Source organism: Cibotium barometz, chromosome 58 (assembly GCF_041138505.1).
Source record: "Cibotium barometz isolate CiBa-2024 chromosome 58, ASM4113850v1, whole genome shotgun sequence".
Classification (NCBI taxonomy): Eukaryota; Viridiplantae; Streptophyta; class Polypodiopsida; order Cyatheales; family Cibotiaceae; genus Cibotium; species Cibotium barometz.
In genome coordinates, this window is record NC_141103.1 from 17,176,648 (window position 1) to 17,197,183 (window position 20,536).

General features: G+C 44.3%; 2 protein-coding genes across 2 annotated transcripts in view; one reads left to right on the top strand and one right to left on the bottom strand.

Annotated features, from left to right (window-relative positions):
- The first annotated feature begins 3,396 nt into the window (after positions 1-3,396).
- Positions 3,397-20,536, top strand: part of LOC147605974 (secretory carrier-associated membrane protein 1-like) — a 46,664-nt gene continuing 29,524 nt past the window's right edge. The window contains exons 1-2 of the mRNA XM_086792331.1: positions 3,397-3,597; positions 4,175-4,231. Coding sequence (XP_086648457.1) covers positions 3,547-3,597; positions 4,175-4,231 — 108 coding nt within the window. The 5' untranslated portion in view covers positions 3,397-3,546. The remainder of the gene's footprint in view (positions 3,598-4,174; positions 4,232-20,536) is intronic.
- On the bottom strand, positions 17,319-20,157 carry LOC147605975 (uncharacterized). Its single transcript, XM_086792545.1, has 4 exons — positions 18,990-20,157; positions 18,480-18,919; positions 18,234-18,395; positions 17,319-18,099 (listed from the first exon to the last, which is right to left on the bottom strand). The coding sequence occupies exons 1-4, from the start codon at positions 20,155-20,157 to the stop codon at positions 17,677-17,679; spliced, it is 2,193 nt and encodes a 730-aa protein (XP_086648671.1). The 3' UTR covers positions 17,319-17,676.

Genomic DNA, 20,536 nt, shown 5'->3' on the forward strand with positions numbered 1-20,536 from the left:
CAAGAAGAGTCACCAAGAAAGACTACAATGACCTCTCAAAGCCTCACTTTTTGTGCTTCATCTCAAAGTTAAGCCATGGCACATACAAGAGCACATATAGGAGATGAAATTAGTTTAACCCCACCAACACTTAGAAGCAATACAAGGGTAGAATTCACTCTTCAAAGGTTCACTTATGGAAGCCCATTATGGAGTCTCAAACATACGAAGAAGCATGTAGTAGTTAAAAAGAATGGATGAAGAATGTAGAGCCCTTGTGAGTAACATTACTTGGGAACTTGCTGATTTTCCCCAAGATTAAAAAGTTATTGGATGTAAATGGGAATGGTCACCTCTCTTGAAGCAATACATTCATCCATGGCATTGTAGATGATGTCACATGAAACCCCTACCTCTAAGAAGGATCTATTAAAGAAGTGATGTGCCTTGAGTCTTATAATGCCCTCTATATGTAGTACATGTAGGTTGATGGGAACTTGGTTAAGTTCATAAATCTTGATGTGGCTTTCTCTTGTCCATGCATTGAGAGAGAGAGAGAGAGAGAGAGAGAGAGAGTCTCCTCTCCATCACTTCTCCATGTTCAAAGTATAGTGATGCAAGTCTTTGATCTACACAAGACTATCTACACTGCTTTCATTGTCTTAAATAAAATCCATAAAGAGATTTTAATCTCTAATTTCTAAGCAAAGTCTTTGTTAATGGTTTATAAGCAAAGTCTTTGTTTTATTTATGTTAATGGTTTATCTTTGATTGTTTATTTTAATGGACTAAATGCCTTAATGCATTATAGCACACACAATGAAGTGTAGTAAACACCAACATTCAAACAAATAGTGGATTAAATAATTTCAACCATATTAAAAATCACACTTATAAGGCAAGCCACCAAAAGGCTAAGCTACATCCCTCCATAGGTAAAATACAACACAGTTTCATAAACACAACAACAATACCTCTTTACTTTTAAGCTTATTGAAAATACAATACCTCCACTTATTCTTCTTTTTTTTATAAACTTCTTAAAAATCATTTTTCGCTTATGTTTTTTTACCATAGCTTTTTTAATATATCTTTACTTGATTTTATAATGATATTATGAATTTCATCTACACTTGTTAATATATTTATGTAACAAGAAATTTAAAAATGATCAAAGGATATTACACAATGTGGCAATGTGGGGGGCTCCCAAAATGGCACCACGTGCATGGTGATTTGATGTTATAATACGGTGTAACTAATGAAAATCCAAGAAGATTATGTCATGTGGCATGGTGGGACTATGGCATTATGTGCCATGGTGGGGTCTATTGTGTGATGCTCTTAGCTTCAATACATGAATATACATTTTAAGGGTTGTCTTATTTCCTTTATATCTTGCGGGGGGTTAAGCTTTCACCTACTCCAACATGAGAAATTCATAAATAACTTTCACCTACTCCAACATGAGAAATAACTATAAAGGATTCAATGCGCTTGTTGTTTAGCTACATTTACCCATAAAGATGTTAGGCTTATGATGGTCAAGTGTAGCACACCATTTTATTTTATTTTTGAAAAAGAACCATTGAATCTTTGGGCATGTTTGGTTACTTCTAGGTGTTTCTTAAACTTTTTGGAAAAAATTATATTGGCAAATACTATGATATAGCCCATTGCACCACTTCCATGGTGTGCAAGCTTGTGGACCCTATCAAGAGTTGGGTATAATACATATGTAGCTTACCTTATACTACGCTACCTAAGTCAACTACATGACCACCTTCTTGATGGCTTATGAGTTATGACATCGACATCTTTAATGGCCCACTTATTTGATTGCTATGATGGGGATGCTTTACTTTGTGTGGAACCTATTTCAATAAATAACTCACCATGTTTGATGGCTTATGAGTTATGACATCGACATCTTTAATGGCCCACTTATTTTATTGCTATGATGGGGATGCTTTAATTTGTGTGGAACCTATTTCAATAAATAACTCACCATGTTTGATCATGAATTGCATTTATTTTCATCATTTATGTGTAAATTTATGTATCCTCTTCCTTCTTTATTAATTTTATCGAACAACTATACTAAGCCCACATTTGCATTGATGCTTAAACCATGATATTTTGGTTGGATTGTGACAAATGAGTGGTGATGATTGTATTTTTTTTGCTTGGCTAGTCAAGTTACCTACTCATAGCTTCTTATTCACCTTAGTAGTTATGTCTAGTAAAGTGAATGAGATTAACTCTCTTTTGACTCAATATGTTTGATTCTTTGGGATTTACTTAAGTGGTATTACTCTTAGTCTATATTCTTGACATCCTATTCAATAGGTTGCCTAGACTAGGGGAGTTTTGTTTAGAACACCTCATGTACACATATGCACGCATAAATGTGTCATGCGCATGCACGCACGCATGCACGCGCGCGCGCGCACACACACACACACACAACATTGGGATTGCAAGAAATAATTACCATGCATATAAATATACAAATCCAAACTATAAACAAGATACTTGATTAAAAAATAAAAACGAAAGAACAAGACAAAAGCATTGAGTACAGTCCCCCCCCCAACATGAGTGGTCCCGTTTCCCTCATAATGGGTATTTAAATATTGTATTTCTAAATTCGACCTTTGGAGCAAATAATAGCTTAAACATCCAAAGTTGGTCTTTGCTCTTATAAAAATAGCCTTAGTGCCTTATGCAGTATCTTTACAATAAATAGATTGATTTTCTACACATCTAAGATGTACTAACCATGGAATTTAAATTACCATTACAAAATCTAGTGCATATACTTCCCATTCACAGCTACATTGGCTAATTTTGCATTCCTCCCTGCCCATTTACTATCACAAAATTCAAGCTTGTTTTTCTTGCAGCCAATAGCTCATCATCTAGTGCATATACTTCCCATGAGATAAGTAGCTCATATTAGCTACATTGGCTAATTTTGCATTCCTCCATGATGCGATTAGTAGCTAATAGCTACATTGGCTAATTTTGCATTCCTCCATATGCGATCGAGCTGTAAACTTTGTATACTCAGCTTAACATACAGTATGTACAAATTAATAGTCTTTAACGAAGGTGGTGTATTATTTTAGAATTTCAACTATTGGAAGTTTTAAGAAACGTACCCAAAGTGCCTCCTGGGCTATAGCTTAGCAGTAGCGCGTGTGCCTCCTTACCTCTTAAGAATCTACTCCAAGTGTTGAGCACCCTTTCTCTCGATACAAAAACTGGACCAAGGCTCTAGAGCTCAACATTAGAATTGAGATGGTGTAAGAGAGATGTTAAAATTAATTAAAAAGATTTTCATGAGCTCTTAAAGCTTTTAAGGGTGAAAGATCCCATGTTGGGACGTACCCACAAACCATAGATAATAATTAACTGGTCTCATATCTAAAGGAAATGTACGAGGAGTAGTGGAAAGGAAGTTTGAAGTGGAGCTTGTTCAATCCAGCGCTTTTTGCTAAGGCAACAACACAGAGAGAGCTGAAACCCTAATTTTGGCACAGATTTGAGCTCTGCCGCGAAGCCATGGCTTACGACGCCAACCCTTTCGATGAAGAAGAAGTGAATCCCTTCGCGGTACGCTAATCGACCCTCGATTGCATTCTTAAGTCAGAAGCCATGCGTTTTGGCAAGTGATTCACCTTGTTTCTCTGCGGCTCCATGAGGGCAAGTTTTTTGGGTCGGGTCTTGGCATGCGATTCACCATGTTTTTTGAGTTTCACCTTAGCTCGTGTTCTGGCATGTGAATCAGCCTGCATTTTGAGGTTTCATGGCAGTCAGGTCAGAAGGCATGTGATTAGGTTTCATGAGGGTAAGTGTTTAGGTCTGATCGTATGTGTTTTGGCATGCGATCCACCACTTTGATCTGAGCTCGTGTTCTGATGTGAATCAGAAGGAATTTGTTTTGACATCTTTCTGCAGTCCCCTGAGGGTGGGTTTAGGCCCGAAGGCATTTGTTTTGGCACGTGTTTTAGCATGTTTTTCTGTGGTTTCACAAGGGTAAATTTTTGGGTCTGAAGGAAAGTGTTTTGGTATGTGATTAACTATGTTTTGTAGTTTCTTGAGGGTCCAGGAAGACTACTGTTGGTGCTTGTCTTGCCATGTAGCGAAGTCTTTGTTAATGGTTGTTCTCTTCCTGTTCTGTATTTGCCAGGATTCTGGACATATGTCAGGACAACCACGTTATGCTGGTGGAGCTTTCTTCAATCCGGTTGTTATCAGTGTGCAATTCTCCCAAAATTTTATGATTAATTTGCAAATCTTGCTTTTAAAAAAATTTGTCTCGTAAATGTTTTTAATTACTTTTTTAAACACTTGCCTGATGTTTATCAACTGCCAATTCTTAAAAGTAGAGGCTTGCAATTTTCTATATTTTTGAAAGCAAAGCGAATACTCTGCATGCCCTCCTTGGGGTGAGGAGCCTGCTGGTTTGGAGTGTGATCTGGGTGCAACATGATTATGTGAAATGTTTGAAGAACAACACCCCAAATTTTCTTTCCGGATTTTGGTCTGAAAAATGTGCTGTCTAAGCCTTGTTTCACTTATGCCAATGTCAGATTATTTGGCAGAAGCGATAATAAAAGCTGCTGTATGGATCCCTAAAAGGGGGAATGATTCTTAGAGCTGGCCCACTTTGGGCCCTTTTACATGCTCATCCCTGTCCGGGCCTTGGACGACTGGTTGGGGCTGCTTTAGGGCTGTTCAAAGCTCTCCAAACAGGCCCAAACTTGCACATTGCCGTCCTATGCCCAAACTTTTCCCAGTCTGTGCCTCTCATAGGCCATTGTTTCTGTCTAGTGCCTTTATCACCTACACTACCGTAGTGCATCCCTCCGGGCCAGTTCACTCAATGGTCCTGTCTCTTTATACAATTAGGCATACAATGGCTTATAACTCTCTTGTATACTGCCTCAGTACAATGACACATGCATTGGAGACCTAATGTGACATAAATTGTGCCATTGGCTGGGAGCTAGTGTGCATGTAACATAGGTTTTTGTTTTGAAGTAGAACGGTTTTTTCCGAAGGTATGCCTTCTAGATCTTTCTCTAGCCATTCCATCAAGGTCAGTTTAGTCCCACTGCGAGGTTTTCTTGCCTAAGCAGTGAACAACTCTTTGTTTTTGGGAGGCTGGGAGCTGTTACCAGGTTTGGACTGAATTCCCAGCATTACTGGTTATGATGCAGATTCATATGGATTTGGTTGAGTTTTGGTGAGACACTGTGGGACTTGTGCCTTTGTCTAACCCAACGTTCAGTATATGGGTAGGTTTCGGTGAGACGTTGTGGGACTTGCGCGTATGTCTAGCTAACCCAACATTCAGGACTTGGTTGGATTTTGGTGAGACACCATGGGATGCCTTTAAGGGAGTCGGCCAGCTCTCAAGAGGCCCACGATTCCATCATTTTTTCTTTCCCCACCTTGAAGAGCTGTATGACTAGAGAACCAAAGTGCTGCTCTGCTGAATATCAAAAATGCAGAGCGCCCAAGAGCATCGCCAACAGTGCGGAAGAGGACGGACAGAAGAGGCCTACCCTGGCCGAAGGGTCTCCCCACCCCCAAATCCTGGTTATCCACTATAAGTGGGGGATGAGGTGTCAGAATGCGCAGCGAAAGACTAACGCATGTAGGAGACGTATCACCATTGAGCACCACGAACACCCCCAACGGGCACTACAGCATCCCTCCACCGGGCTCCCATCTCCTGGTGAGCTGCCTCCCAAAACACCGGCCAGAGGAGATGATTATGACAAGGTGCCACTCTAGCCTATATATGGCTCTTCAACTTCCCATGCTTCCACTTATGGGATAATCTGAGGCACCTTCTAGCCATAGATCACACGCTCGAAATTGCCAACATTCCAACATGAGGGAGACCATGGGGCGGAATGCAGGGCCATGAAGACCAGAACCCACCATGTGGGATATTGGCTGCCATGTGGTAGTGTAGGAGAGGAAGGCGATGAAATCCAATGCCAACACCCCCCCAGAATGAGACGCCCGAACGAAGCCGAGCAGGCTTTGATACCATATGAGAAACGTGGAGAGCTGCCGAGGAGCACCATCAACAGTGTAGAAGAGGATAGATGGAAGAGGCCTAGCCTGGCCGAAGGGTCTCACCACCCCCAAATCCCAGTTATCCACTATAAGTGGGGGATGAGGGAGACCACGGGGCGGAATGCCCCTTATAGAAGGGCCGTGAAGACCGGAACCCACCATGTGGGATATTGGCTGCCACGTGGTAGCCAAGGAGAGGAAGGCGACGAAATCCAATGCCAGCACTGAATGGCCATCTCTACGCTGTCACCAATTGGCCGACCATTTGGTCCATCTCCAGTTTTTGTCTTGTTCACTTGAGGCCAGGCCGGTGTCTCATGTGAAGAGGCCAGTATTTTTTGCTTGTATGACCTGGACTGTGTTCTATCCATGGGATTGTCACGCCATGGAAGAGCCAGTATTTATGCCGTGTCTTACCTATGGGACTGTCACTCCATAGGGAGACTCGTGCCTGGAATTGTGTCTTATCTATGGGACTGTCACTCCATAGGAAGACCAGGATTTATGTTTTACGTCGTGTCATTTTTGTGCCCGACAGATATTTTGTACTTTGTTCCATTAACGGGAGATATGTCCATGATACTATTTGCACATGCACTCATGTTTTGCACATTTGAAACTGTTTTCGCATGACTTGTATTTTTGTGTTTGCCTGTTTGACGTGTCACTCACTGAGCGGGGACCTGCCAGTGAGTCGTGAAGTTTGCTCTGTCTTCTGACGAGTTTTGTTGCATGTGAACAGGTGGTAAGTGTATTGCACATGTTCGTTTAATAGTTTATTTTCTAACCTTTCATTTTATAAGCTTGTATGTTCACATTCACTTAAAAGTGGGCACCCCCTTTGGGCACCCACTTAGGGGCCAAGGTGGGGAGCCACATGTGTGTGTGTGGGGGTGGGTGCATGGTCACCTACCCACACCACCATGAAGCTGGCCGCCCACATGTAAACGTGGGGAGCCAGCCAATTCTAATCGTTTACTCCACTCCAACCTTACAAGAAAGGAGCCACCACCTCTATCGTAGAGAGAAAGAAAGCGACAATCATCTGGTCCGCTTCAGGTTGTGCGCTTGTTCACCGACAGGCTGCCCCCTCTTGCAAGCGGGTGCTCCTCTCACAGTAGGCGACTGTGGCTTATGTACGTGGCTGTGTTCTGCATACTGGCGCCTCCTCCACTTCAGAACTGCTGCGCCTCCTCCTCTCATCAGGTTGCGCTTCTGCAACCCCTCTGCTGGCGGCTGTACCCTCTATTGGCGGTTGTACCCTCTACTGGTGGCTGCACTGGTTATCCTGTGGGCTGCCCACGTGTCAAATCCCCACGGATCCCCTCGTGATTGATCTTGGTTCGAAACTCGAATCCTGCAAACAAACGAACAAAACAAACAAGCAAGGGGGGTGCAGGCCTGACTCACCTCCCAACCATGACAGTCGTGGGCAAGCCCACAGTCTTGGCTGTCCCCACCGAGCCATGAGCTGAGCTAACTAGGTTGACGTACCGACCAATCTCCTCCTCGCGACGTCCCATACCGCCACGAAGCTCGCGGGCCACGAGACTGCTGCCGGCCTCGGCTGCGTAAAGCAGGTGCACATCTGCACTAGATCCAGGCTCCAAGACCATAGAGCTCTCACAAACTCGCGAGACTCTCTATAATACAATAACTAACCTTGGCCACCCTTTTATAGGCTCTTGGCCGGTCATCGGGCGTCCACACTTGGGTACCCGCCCGTCCATACTTGGGTGCCCGCCCGTTAGTATTTCCCTAACTCAGCTCATCAATCAGCCTGCCTAGTTCCAAGCTTCCCCAAGCCTCGAAACTAGTCTTGCATGCGTATAGCACACGGTAGATACACACTGTGCACATGACATACTCCCCTTCCTCTAAGAGCTCACTCCTGAGCTCACTAAAAAGTCAGGGTAATCTCTTTGAAGAGTAGTCAATGTCTCCCATGTAGCGTCCTCCTCAACACGATCCTTCCACTTGATCTTGTATTCCGTGATAAGCGTATTATGCAATCTTCGTTCACAAAATCCAAGAATCTTTTCAGGTTCGTGCAGAACAAATGTCATGTCCTCGACATCTATAATTTCTTGAGGAGTAACTAACTGATCTGCTCCACCCAATACTTCCTTAAGTCTACTGACATGAAATACAGGATGAACTTTCACATGAGAAGGCAAATCCAATTCATATGCAACTGAACCAATTCGTCGTGTAATACGAAATGGTCCACAGTATCTAGGGGATAATTTCGGAGATCTACCTGTCCGTAAAGTCTCAAAATCTTTCGGAACTCGCAAATACTCCATCGTTCCTTCAGAGAACTCTCTAGGTGAACGATGTCTATTAGAATAAAATCTGTCTCGGTCTTGAGCACTTCTAATAGATTCCTTTGCAACTTGCAACATTTCCTGCATATCTTGCAAAAAATTACGTGCTGCATCATGCTGAAGTCCTGAGAATCCTACTGTAACAGGTGATCTTGGTTGAAAACCATACATAAGCATGAAAGGACTAAAACCTGTACTACTCGTATGCTTAGTACTGTTATATGCAAATTCTAACATAGGAAGATAATCCTCCCATGAACTCTGTCTTTTGGATACATATGCTCGAAGCATATCCTCCAAAATCTGATTCACTCTTTCAGTCTGGCCATCAGATTGAGGATGATCAGAGGAACTCAAATTGAAAGTTGTTTCGAACTTCTCAAAACAAGTTTCCAAAAATCACTCGTAAACTTAGAGTCCCTATCACTGACTATGTCCTGCGGTAACCCGTACAGTCTAAATAATTGCTCAATAAACTGCCGAGCTAATTGCGTAGCTGTAATAGTCTTCCGGGTCGGTAAAAATCTAGCCATTTTTGTCAAGCGATCTACCACAACCCAAATAGAATCATGGCCTTCATGTGTTCTTGGTAACCCGGTAATAAAATCCATAGAAATACTTTCCCATTTATTACCTGGGATTTGCAAAGGATGCAACAACCCAGCCTGTCTAATGCGTTCAGCTTTATTTGCCTGACAAATCTGACATTTGAGAACATAATCTTCTACATACCCTTTTATCTTTGGCCAATAAAAAGTGTGTTTTACTAATGATAGTGTCCTGTGTACCCCAGGGTGTCCAGCAGAAGGGGCGTCGTGACACTCCTTAAGAATCTTGGACCTAATGTCCGGGATCTGTGGTACACAAATTTTGTCATTACGGAATAGCAAACCATTCCGAATCATCCACTGGCCTCCTGCAGCCTGAATAGTAGACTGCTCAGTCATCGAGTCTTGGTCAATCAATGAGCTCCCGTCTTGGATCTTCTGCCAAAATGGACCAAAATAACTATTAGTCCTGCAAAGCCCTCTCAATGACTGAAATAAGTCAGCAGAAATCTCGGTGAACGACAAAGAATTCACCTCTCTAATCCGACTAAGCGCATCTGCAATACTATTCATGGACCCTTCCCGATAACGGATCTCAAAATCAAAATCTTGCATTAACTCTGCCCAACGAGCTTTCCTGCCTCTCAAATCATCCGCATCACACACATACTTGATTGACTGATGATCAGTCAATACCACAAACTTGGAGCCATATAAATAATGGCTCCAAACCTTGAGAGCATGAATCACAGCATAAAGCTCCTTCTTAAGGGTTGGCCAACGAGATTGAGTGTCGTCTAGCTTTTTACTTTCAAAAGCAACCGGTGACCATCCTGAAATAAAGCAGCCCCGATAGCATAGTCAATGGCATCAGTTTCAAGAATATAAGGCCGACTAGGATTAGGTAATACTAAGATAGGTGCTTCCTTGACTTTTATCTTTCAAAAGTCTGAAGGCCATATCCAAATCGTTATTCCAAGTGATAGGCTGATTTGACTTACGTCCACGACCTTTCAATAAGTCGGTCATCGGTAGTGTGAGCTGAGAGTACTCCCGTACAGATTTTCGAAGAAAAACAACAAAACCGAGAAAAGAACGAAGTTGTTTCACTGTTCGTGGTATAGGCCAGTCCAAAATCTTCTGAACTCGGTCATAGTCAATGCTCAATCCATCTCTAGTGATCTTGTGTCCCAAGTAAATGATGTTGGTCATAAAGAACTCACATTTACTTAACTTAGCATATAGTCGATTCTGTCTTAAAATAGATAAGACAATTGTGAGTTGCCTGACATGATCCTCGAGAGTACGACTATATATCAAAATATCATCCAGGAACACCACCACAAATTTTCCCAAATGTTCACGAAAAAGATCGTTTATCATTTGCTGGAAAGTGGTTGGAAACTCGTAATAGCCATACCTAGTCCAAAAGGCGGTTCTTTCGACATGCCTTTCATGAATACGTATCTAGTGATAGCCAGTACGTAAATCTGTCTTGGTGAAATATTTCGCTCCTGCTAACCGGTCAATCAGGTCATCTGATCTAGGGAGAGGATAACGGTTCTTAATGGTCAGCTTGTTCAATCTCTTGTAATCTATACACATTCTCCAAGTATTGTCCTTCTTTCTCCTAAGCAACACAGGTGCACCCCAAGGTGATTTACTTGGACGGATCTGACCCATCATCAAATAATCTTCGAGTTGTTTAGCCAACTCATCTTCCTCAGCTTGGCTCATCCTGTAAGGTGGAATACTGACAGGATGAGCACCAGGGATCAAGTCAATACGATGATCTACTACCCGTTCAGGTGGTAAACCCGATGGCAGTTCCTTAGGAAATACATCTTGAAACGAATCAAGTATCTTCTGTAATTCTTTGCTTTCAAATACACTTAATTCATTCACATCCATGGAAGGGATGAGAAAAGAAGAAAGTGGAATCAATACACAATGGAAAGCGGTATACAAAGAAGAATCCATTATATTTCCAAAATCAATTGTATTTACAAGAGGTCCCTGAGAGGGATGGGTACAATCACCTAAAATACTATACTTGGTGTCCCTATGCTGAAAAGAAAAAATATGACTAGACCAATCTATCTGGACGTCAAGAGTCTTAAACCACTCAATTCTTAATAACAAGTCTACATTTTCCAGATGCATAACATAGCATTCCAGAGTATCTTTGTAGTCCTGAATCTGGATTGGAAGCATCTCCACCTTGTGATCCCAAACTTGCTTTCCCGCAGGTAGGCGTACCTCATAAGTATGGTCGCTGAGTGTCGTATCAAGACTCAATTTCTGCACAAGTTTGTAGTTAACAAAGTTATGCGAACTGCCAGGGTCTAAAAGAATGTGAATCTTATGGCCATTCACTTTTCCATAAACTCGGAGAAGATCATGTAAGCCAAATACTTTAGAATTGAACAGACAATCAGAACAAGTGCTAGGGCGAGAAAGTACAGTAATTGATGTACTTGTTAGAGACAACTGGTTAGATGCCTTTGGCTTGGGTCCTGCGTTTGTCTTGGTACCCTTTTGCTTCGGGCACTCGTTACGCATGTGTCCTTTTTCTTCGCAGATAAAACAACGTCCTTCCTTCTTGAGCTTTAAAGCCCTAAGGAGTCGTTTCTTCTTCGCTGGTGTCGAACTTGAATTCTTCGAAGGTTGGTCCGAAGACTTTTCTTCTGACGTGTTAGCCATAGGTGCGGAGAACTTTCTTTTATGCTTGTTCCCCTGCTCGGTAACGGGTTTCGACTTGGAAGAGACCATCGTATCATCATAGATACAAGCTGAATGAATGGCCTCGTCCAATGTTTTACATTTGTTATTTTTAACCTGTAATCGGTACGAGTCTGGTAAACCAGCTACGAAAAACCCCAAAAGAGTAGTGGGATCCATCTTTGTAGCTTTCATCTGCAAGTCACGAAACTTCTGGAGGTAGACCTCATAAGTGAGGTGCTGCGGGTCATAGTCAAAGCTGAAAACCGAGCAACAACATCGTAATCATCCTCTTTCTTGAGGAATTCTTTCTTGAAAACGTCTTCAAATTGTGCCCAAGTCGTTGGCTTAGGGTTGAGTTCCTTCCACCAAAGCAAAGCTTTGCCGGACAGGAAACCTGCTACTAATTGGATCTTCTTTCCGTCATCATATGGATGAAACTGAAAGTGAACTTGCCACTTATGTAGCCAAGTGTCCACGATCTCCTTGGTGCATTGCTTTTGCTCGCCCCCGAACGGTTCCGGAGTAATATTGGGGCCTAAAGCTGAAGCCAAGGTATCCATACCCGAGAAAGTAGAGAGGGTAGTGGTCAATAGAGCGATGGAGTTCTGCAAAGCTTGCATCTGGGCTGCGATTTGTGCCTGACGTTCCGTCGAAGAAGCTTCGAGAGCTACTTTGAACTCTTGGAAATCTGATTTTGACACAAAATCGTCAAAAAGATCGGCATCGGTACCTTCCGTAGCTGGCAAGCCTTCGCGTTCCACAAGGGGCTCCAACTCTGATTCTTGGGTCGACATCGTGAAGAGGGGACGTGGAGAGAAAATTCGATCTTTGCACAACAAAAGTGCGAGCGAACTTGAGAGCTTGAGAGCTTGAAAACTTGAGAACTGGAGAGATGTGTGGCAAGAAGCCCACTTGAGGGCAAAGGTTTCCCAAAAGCCAAAAAATCTCCAAAAGCTAGGCTTAGCTTTTGCTTTGCTTTTGTGTTTTTTTTTCTTGACTAATATATATATATATATATATATATATATATATATATATATATATATATATATTCTATTGTCTTAAAAAAAATAAAACATCTTGGAAACCTTAGAGGAGGACGCTTTTAAAACTTAAAAATTTTAAACTTAAAAAAAAATGAAAGCTTAAAAAAAAACGTGCTTTCCTTGTTTTTTTTAATTTTTTCCTCCTCCTGGAATAGCCCGCCGGTGTGCTGCTGCTGACGTCTGTGCTTTCTTGCGCCAACATGCGCCTGCGCGCCTGTATGGACTGGGCATCGTGGCATAAGCGCCGGCCTGGCCTGGCCTAGGCGCTGGCCTGCCTGTTGTGGGCGTGGGCCTGCCTGGCGTGAGCGTTGGCCTGCCTGGCGTGAGCGTTGGCCTGCCTGGCGTAAGCCTAGGCGCCTGGCTGCCCGGCTACGAATCCTACACGGCCTTAAGCGCCTGGCTGCCCGGCTACGAATCCTACACGGCCTTAGGCGCCTGCCGACAGGGCCTCTTGCGGCCAGTACGCACACCCGCCAGCAACGTGTCAACCAACACTTCGCTCGCTCTCTCTCTCATGCGCCAAAAAGCATCGTACTTTTTCTGTTTCTCTCCCTGCAGTTCATGCGACTGCACCAACAACTCTCTCTCTTCTTTGCAAAGCAACGACCCTTACTACACTACCATCTCCCATCAACATGGGTGTCTTTGATGAAGAAAAACACATACTAAATCTGAAAACTGCAGTATGCACAGAAAAAACAGCAAGCTTTTTAACACATACCGTTCTTTGACCTCTTCTTCTCTACCTACCGACTTGCTCGTTCACGAGGTATGCTCTGATACCACTGTCAAATCCCCACGGATCCCCTTGTGATTGATCTTGGTTCGAAACTCGAATCCTGCAAACAAACGAACAAACAAACAAGCAAGGGGGGTGCAGGCCTGCCTCACCTCCCAACCATGACAGCCGTGGGCAAGCCCACAGTCTTGGCTGTCCCCACCGAGCCACGAGCTGAGCTAACTAGGTTGACGTACCGACCAATCTCCTCCTCGCGACGTCCCATACCGCCACGAAGCTGCCCTCGCGGGCCATGAGACTGCTGCCGGCCTCGGCTGCGTAAAGCAGGTGCACGTCTGCACTAGATCCAGGCTCCAAGACCATAGAGCTCTCACAAACTCGCGAGACTCTCTATAATACAATAACTAACCTTGGCCACCCTTTTATAGGCTCTTGGCCGGTCATCAGGCGTCCACACTTGGGTGCCTGCCCGTCCATACTTGGGTGCCCGCCCGTTAGTATTTCCCTAACTCAGCTCATCAATCAGCTTGCCTAGTTCCAAGCTTCCCCAAGCCTCGAAACTAGTCTTGCATGCGTATAGCACACGGTAGATACACACTGTGCACATGACACCACTACACAGCAGGCAGCTGCGTAGGCTGCAGCCAGGTGTTACACCTCTCAACAAGGCAGCTGCTTCAACTCTGTCCAGCAGGCTGCGCCTGTCTACTGCAGGCGCCTCCATCTCCCCTCAACAAGGCTGCTGTGTGTGCATCCACAGTCAGGCAGCCATACAGGCTGCGCTGCCTACCACAGCATCACATTTCTTGGCTCAAGCAGTATGCTCATGGAGATTCGCCTGTTCCAGACTTATCTTCATATGTACCAGAAATTGAAGATGACCATATTATCCTTGTTCCAGAAGTAATTCTTAACGTACGACAGAAGGAAACAAGAAGAAAGTGATTACAGAATTTCTTGTGAAGTGGATGGATTTGGATGAGTCTGACTCCACTTGGCAAACAGATGAAGAAATGCAGCAGTACCCTAATCTTCTTCAGGAGTTCTTTGACAAACGGATGTCTATCATTTGACACATGGGTTTTATTTTAAATGGGAGGGAATATCACGATTGTGACGTATGTGTGTATCAGATTCTCTCTTCATTGCTGATTCCTGTTGGAGATGCAAAGAGTAACCAGCCAAGGGAACTCCTGTCCTCGACTGGTTGCGACTCTTCGCCAAAGGATGTACCTCTTCATCCAATAGCCACATCCCTTCGACGAATGGTTGTATCCCTTGACGTCTCCAGCAGCTGTGCTCCTACACCTAGGCGGCCGACGGCTGTACTCTGCATATAGGCAGCTACTTCTCCATCTCCTGCGGGCTGCTTATCCTCTCCATAGGCGGCTATGCCTCCTCCTCCTCCACAGCAGGCAGCTGTGTCCTGCACAGCACATGGTGGAACTCCTTTGTAGGTGGTTGCGCCTCCTTTCCAAAGGCGGCATCTCCCTTCTTCAAGGGGGCTACACCTTCAACACAGGCAGCTCCTCCTCCTTCTCTTTGACAGGCTGCTGTGTCTTGGTGTCCTCCACTCGTAGCTGCACACAGACAGACACATCCGGGTATTGGTCTTCCATCTGCAAGCTACAAGTAAGTGAATTCAGATTTAAGTTAAGAACTTTGTGATAAATCTGATAAGGAATTCTCTCTATGGCAACACCCGTTTGGTGCCGGGTAGTCCAAGCTCTTGGAGAACCACGGTCCAAAGGTGCTGAGACCGGGAGAGCCAGGCGTTAGTACGGGAGCGCCTGTTTGTGCGTGGTCGTGGAACACCAGTGGGGCGCTCTCCGCGGAGTCCAGTGAAGGCACAGGACCGTAGAGACTGACCACTCAAGTGGTCGCTCTGCTTCGAACATCTACTTCGAGCCTTTTGTTTCGTACTGTATTCATTTGTACATGGACATCATCTGGTTCTTGGTATTTGTTAAATACTCCCAATAATATATCATATATTGAGAGGGGGGGGTCGGCCTGTTCCGGCCCTAGTGCTTGTGTCCATCTATTTCATTACATTTCATTTCAAATTCCAGTTGTTATTAAGTTGTCCATTTCAAATTGTGATATTAAGTTGTGCTATTACGCGTGTGGGTGTCCAACGGAGTCTATTCCCACGCCCTCCTGCAGGTGTCTGGATCCTGTGTGTATAGTTGCCAGACGTTTCATGAAACATGTTTCATAAACGTTTCATTCATTTTCCAGAAGTTTCAAAAACGTTTCATACAAAAAGGGGGGTACAGGCCTCAAAATTTATATACAGGTTTATAATATGTTTAAAATATGTTGCCTTCCATGCAAAACAATATTAAACATGCATCATTTACACATTAAAACATGTTTACAAGCGCTAAAACTAAAGAATCTAGGTGACCCAGTTACAGTGGGCACCCAGCTGAGTCACTGACCAATTGGCATAAATAAACTGGCAACATCAAGAATCAAGATCTGGATTTCATCATCAATAATGGCACTCAAAGTGATCACAAAAAGTTTGAATCTTGAGCTGATACAAAAAAAGTAAACTGAAGTCTGCAGTACACAAAGTAAAGCATGCTGAAGCTTGATAGATGCAATCATGCATGAATGATGACAAATAGTAAACTATAGGAGCTTGATAGCCCCAAAGACTAGAGTCCTTGATATGGCAAGGCAGGAGCTGATTTGTGCAAGGCAGGAGCTCCTTCAATCAGTTTCCCAGTCGTTTGTAGACGTTTTTTTTCGAAAAACGTGCTCTTTGGATAGAAAACGTTGAAAAACGTAGGTTTTCCCAGGCAGCATGAAAGAAACGCGTTTCATTCCAATGAAACGTTTCATTTCATTCAGATGGAATGAAACGCGTTGTCAAATCCCGAGATCTCTCCGAGAAGGAAACCTGCAAAACAGCCATGAAAAGCAAGACAAAGCAACAAACCCAAACCCTAGAAGGCAAAGTGGAAGAAACATATCTAGGTGCAGGCATACTCGCCACCCAACCATGACAGCCGTGAGCAAGGCTCACAAACTTGGCTGTCCCCACCGAGCCACGAGCTAGAGCGTCATGCTCTCATGAGTGCCCTACCATTGTCTTCATCCGTTGTACTCTGCCACCCGGGGTGGTCCCCCAAGGACGACGGCCTCCTGCGCGATGGTGCTCTTGCTCCATGCGCTCTGCACTCCTGTGCTCCATCCGTCGGTGTGTGCCCAAATGGTACCCCTCCCCCCAATAAATAGGGAAGGAACACCCAAAAAGCACACACTATCAATAGCGGACCAAAAAGCACATGTCCGCCCACAACATATCATACTCTAGCTCGTCAATCTGCCTGCCCCTAGCGTGCACATGACATACTCCCCTTCCTCAAAAGAGCTCTCTTGAGCTCAAGGAGAAGTTGTCACTCGCAACACTAGAGAAACACCCTCTATTGGTCGAAACCAATAGTCTCAAGGACAATCCGACTAAGAGATCGACCTGCCAAGTAACATGACATGAGCGTCAATTCCTAGTCACAAAAGCCGAATCCGGAGCAAATGGATCATCTGGGTAACTCGAAGTTGACAATGCTACTAGTACCAAAGGTAAGCAACCACTGTCCTAAAGAGTTATCCCGAAACCAGAAGTATCTTCCATTTGACTACCATGCTTTCATCTTGATGTCCTCTAGAAATCTAGTCTAGAAAAACCACAAAACTGGGAAAACCCAGAACCTACTACTGAAGCCTGAACCAAGTGGAACACAACAGTAGTCTTTTCCCAAATAAGAGAAGAACCGATCTTCTAGAAAAGATCATAAATCTGTCCTTCGTCACCTTGGAAGTCTAACTTCCCAACAAGGTAGGTCCATACGTACGGTACGTACGGTACGGTACGAGTACGGTACGCGGTACAGTACGGTCTTCGAGCAAAAGTACGTAAAGTACGTCAATATAATATATATATAAATTAGATCCACTAGTACATATCATTGAATGTCATTCATGAAACATAAACTTTGAATGGTTTAAACTTTAAACATTGAACATTGAAAGAGTAGAGATTCAAGAAGGATACAAATGAACATAAGGTAAAATCATGATTACGGAAACTCTGAGCATGCGCAAAGCGCTACAAGTAAAGAAACCGATACAAAGGACACGAGGGAAAAAACCTCTCCTAAAGAGAGTAAAAAGTGCCCCGGTCAACCTAGGTCCTGCAAAGGCTACTCATCATCATCAACACCTGATGATGAAGCTGAATCAGATGGGACGTCTCCATCGGTAAGGACATTCCCATCAGAATCATACTCAGGCTCTACATAGGGTACTCTCTCATGATCATCTAGCATCTCCTCTGTAGCTACTGTCGATGTCTCCGCATGTGATGTGGTAGATGTGCGTCGTCCTCGTCCTCGTCCTCGACGAGTCCCGCGCCTAGCGCCTCGTCTACCTCGCCCGCTCGACTGCACAACATGCGCATCACCACTGGGCTCAATGTCGTACGCCCTGGAAGAAGCCCGAGTCACCCTGCGGTCTATACTCTCTAGCTCTCTGTGCAACATGCGAATTATCTCCTCCTGCTCGTTTCTCAATGCGGTCTGCGCCTCTTCTGCGGTAGCAACGTGCTCCAGAGATAGAGGATCAACCTGTCAACAACAATAAACATGTTCAATGCGAATTGTCTGTGACCATGGCATGCGCACCATGCTGGCAGCTGCATGCATCATAATATTGTTACTTGTATATACTAATGTCTAGACTCTATGACACAATCAGTCACCTGCATAGGATGCTCAAGTTTCTTAAGATTTTGAACCAATCGAAGATTGGCTCGGCAATAAACCAAGCGTTCCAACTGGCTGGTCTTGAGTTTATTGCGGATCTTTGTATGAATAAGAGAGTAGGCACTCCAATTACGCTCACACGCACTAGCTGAACAATCCTACAAGTAATAAAAGTTTTAAAGTAATCAAAACCTATTTATTATCACACATCGTTTTCCATTTAGGGAGTTATTGTCACTCACTTGAGAGAGGACGCGCAATGCCACTTGTTGGAGTTGGAATGATTGATAACCATAAATCAACCACCAGTTAATCGGGGCCTTTGCCTCGTCTTCCTTGTTGCATGAGGTTCTGCTAAAAGCGGCACCCAAGCTATGCATGTAGGATACCATGGAGTTGTTTACCTCTGACTGCTGCTCCTGAGGATAGGTTGCCTCCAAGTACATGTCGCGCATGGTAAGAAGCTCTGGATTGCTTATGGTCTCATCCTTTCGATAAAGAGGATGAAGGAGTGCAGCCATGCCATGAATTGGGCGAGACATGTACTCCCAAGGCGTCTCTATAATTTGATTCAGTTCTCTAATTCTAGAGAGGAAAAAAGAGTCAAGACCAAAGTTATAATAAGAGCAATTTAAAATGATTGGTGCGATAAACATGTGACGTGCACTTGATAATGGCTTACCTGTCTTGAGACACCACTGTGGACTGGCTAATCTCTAGCCGCATCCTCCTAAACATGTGGTAGAGGAGACCCATGGTAGATCCCTCCATGTCTGTCATGCGCAAGAGAAAGAAGAGCGGCTTCAGCAACTTGACAATCTTTGCTGTCTCCTCCCAAAAATTCTCGTCCAAGATCTTACGTTGGACATACTTTGTAGGCTCTGAATTGCAATGTCGTGGATCTTTCCAAGCTGGATCAACCACAGTGGCTTGTAGAGGATCATGGAGCCTCTGCAAACGCTCCAAGACCATGTATGCATAAGCGAATCGAGTCTTGGAAGGCCGTACCATATCAAGCCTGGGGTTTTTGCTGCGAAAGAGCGCCAATGCTTTGTGTTTTTTTCTGAAAAAGGTGGTGATGCGATTGGCATCCGCCAACACTGGCTGCACCCAAGTAAGCTTCCCCACATCCTCCATTAATAAATCCAAGCAATGTGCAGCACATGGAGTCCACACAATGCTTGGGAACTCACCTTCTACCAACTCTCCCATCCTCCTACAGTTGGAGGCATTGTCAGTGACCACCTGTACAACATTTTCTGGACCCACCTCTATGATGGCTTGCCTAATGTGCTGATATATAAATTCAGCTGTAACACTCTCACCTGCCTTACCAGCATCCACCGCACGCAAGAAATAGGTGCCAAAACATGATGATACAAGAATGTTTATCATGTGGCGCCTTCGGATGTCGGCCCATCCATCAGACAAGATGGTGCATCCGAACTTTCTCCAGCTGTCCTGTATTGGTTGCAGCGCCACATCTATCCTGGCTTTCTCCTCATCTAGCATGCGTGTCCTCATTTGTTTGTATTCGACCCCGTGCCAATCCTCGCACGAACCCACAGCGGCTATTGCTTGAACCATCTTCTTCCATTGGTCCGTGCAAAGCACATTGAAGGAGATATTGCATTGTATAAGTGTGCGTGCAATCTCTATCTCGGCAACCCTTTGCCGCTCCTTTACCCATGTGGTGCTAAAGATGCGAGATGGGAGAGTGGTCTGCTGTTTAGAAGAACTATCACAATGCATGTCGGAACCTGCACCTTCCTCCATAATGCTCTCCTCTACTCTTGCCCTCTTTCTACTAGACTGCCCCATTGCAATCGAGGCACTAGAGGATCCTGTAGCAGCCGTTGGATTAACAAATGCAGCTCGAGGAGGAAGAGGATCCAACAAACTCTCGTCTTCAGCTGCCATGGCTGCACCCTATGAAGCCTTCAAATTTTGCTCGGCTATCACCTTATTTGCTATGTCGCGTGGCACAGATTTGCAAGCTGAAATGCCATTGCCACCGAGACCCGATACATGAGAGATGAGGCGAGTAACTGAACTTTTGAAGTCACCTCCACAATACCGGCATCTCCATTGGTTGCTCTTCTCATCATCTTGGAGTGTGTGAAGCTTCCAATAGGCATGTCGTTTCTTGCCCATGGCACACACAGAGAGAGAGAGAGAGAGAGAGAGAGAGAGGTGTGCACTGTGTTATTTTGGAATTTGGATGTGTATGTGTACACGCTTGTCACTGTGTGTGTGTGTGTGTGTGGGGGGGGTGGGGGGGTTTTACAATGAGGCTATG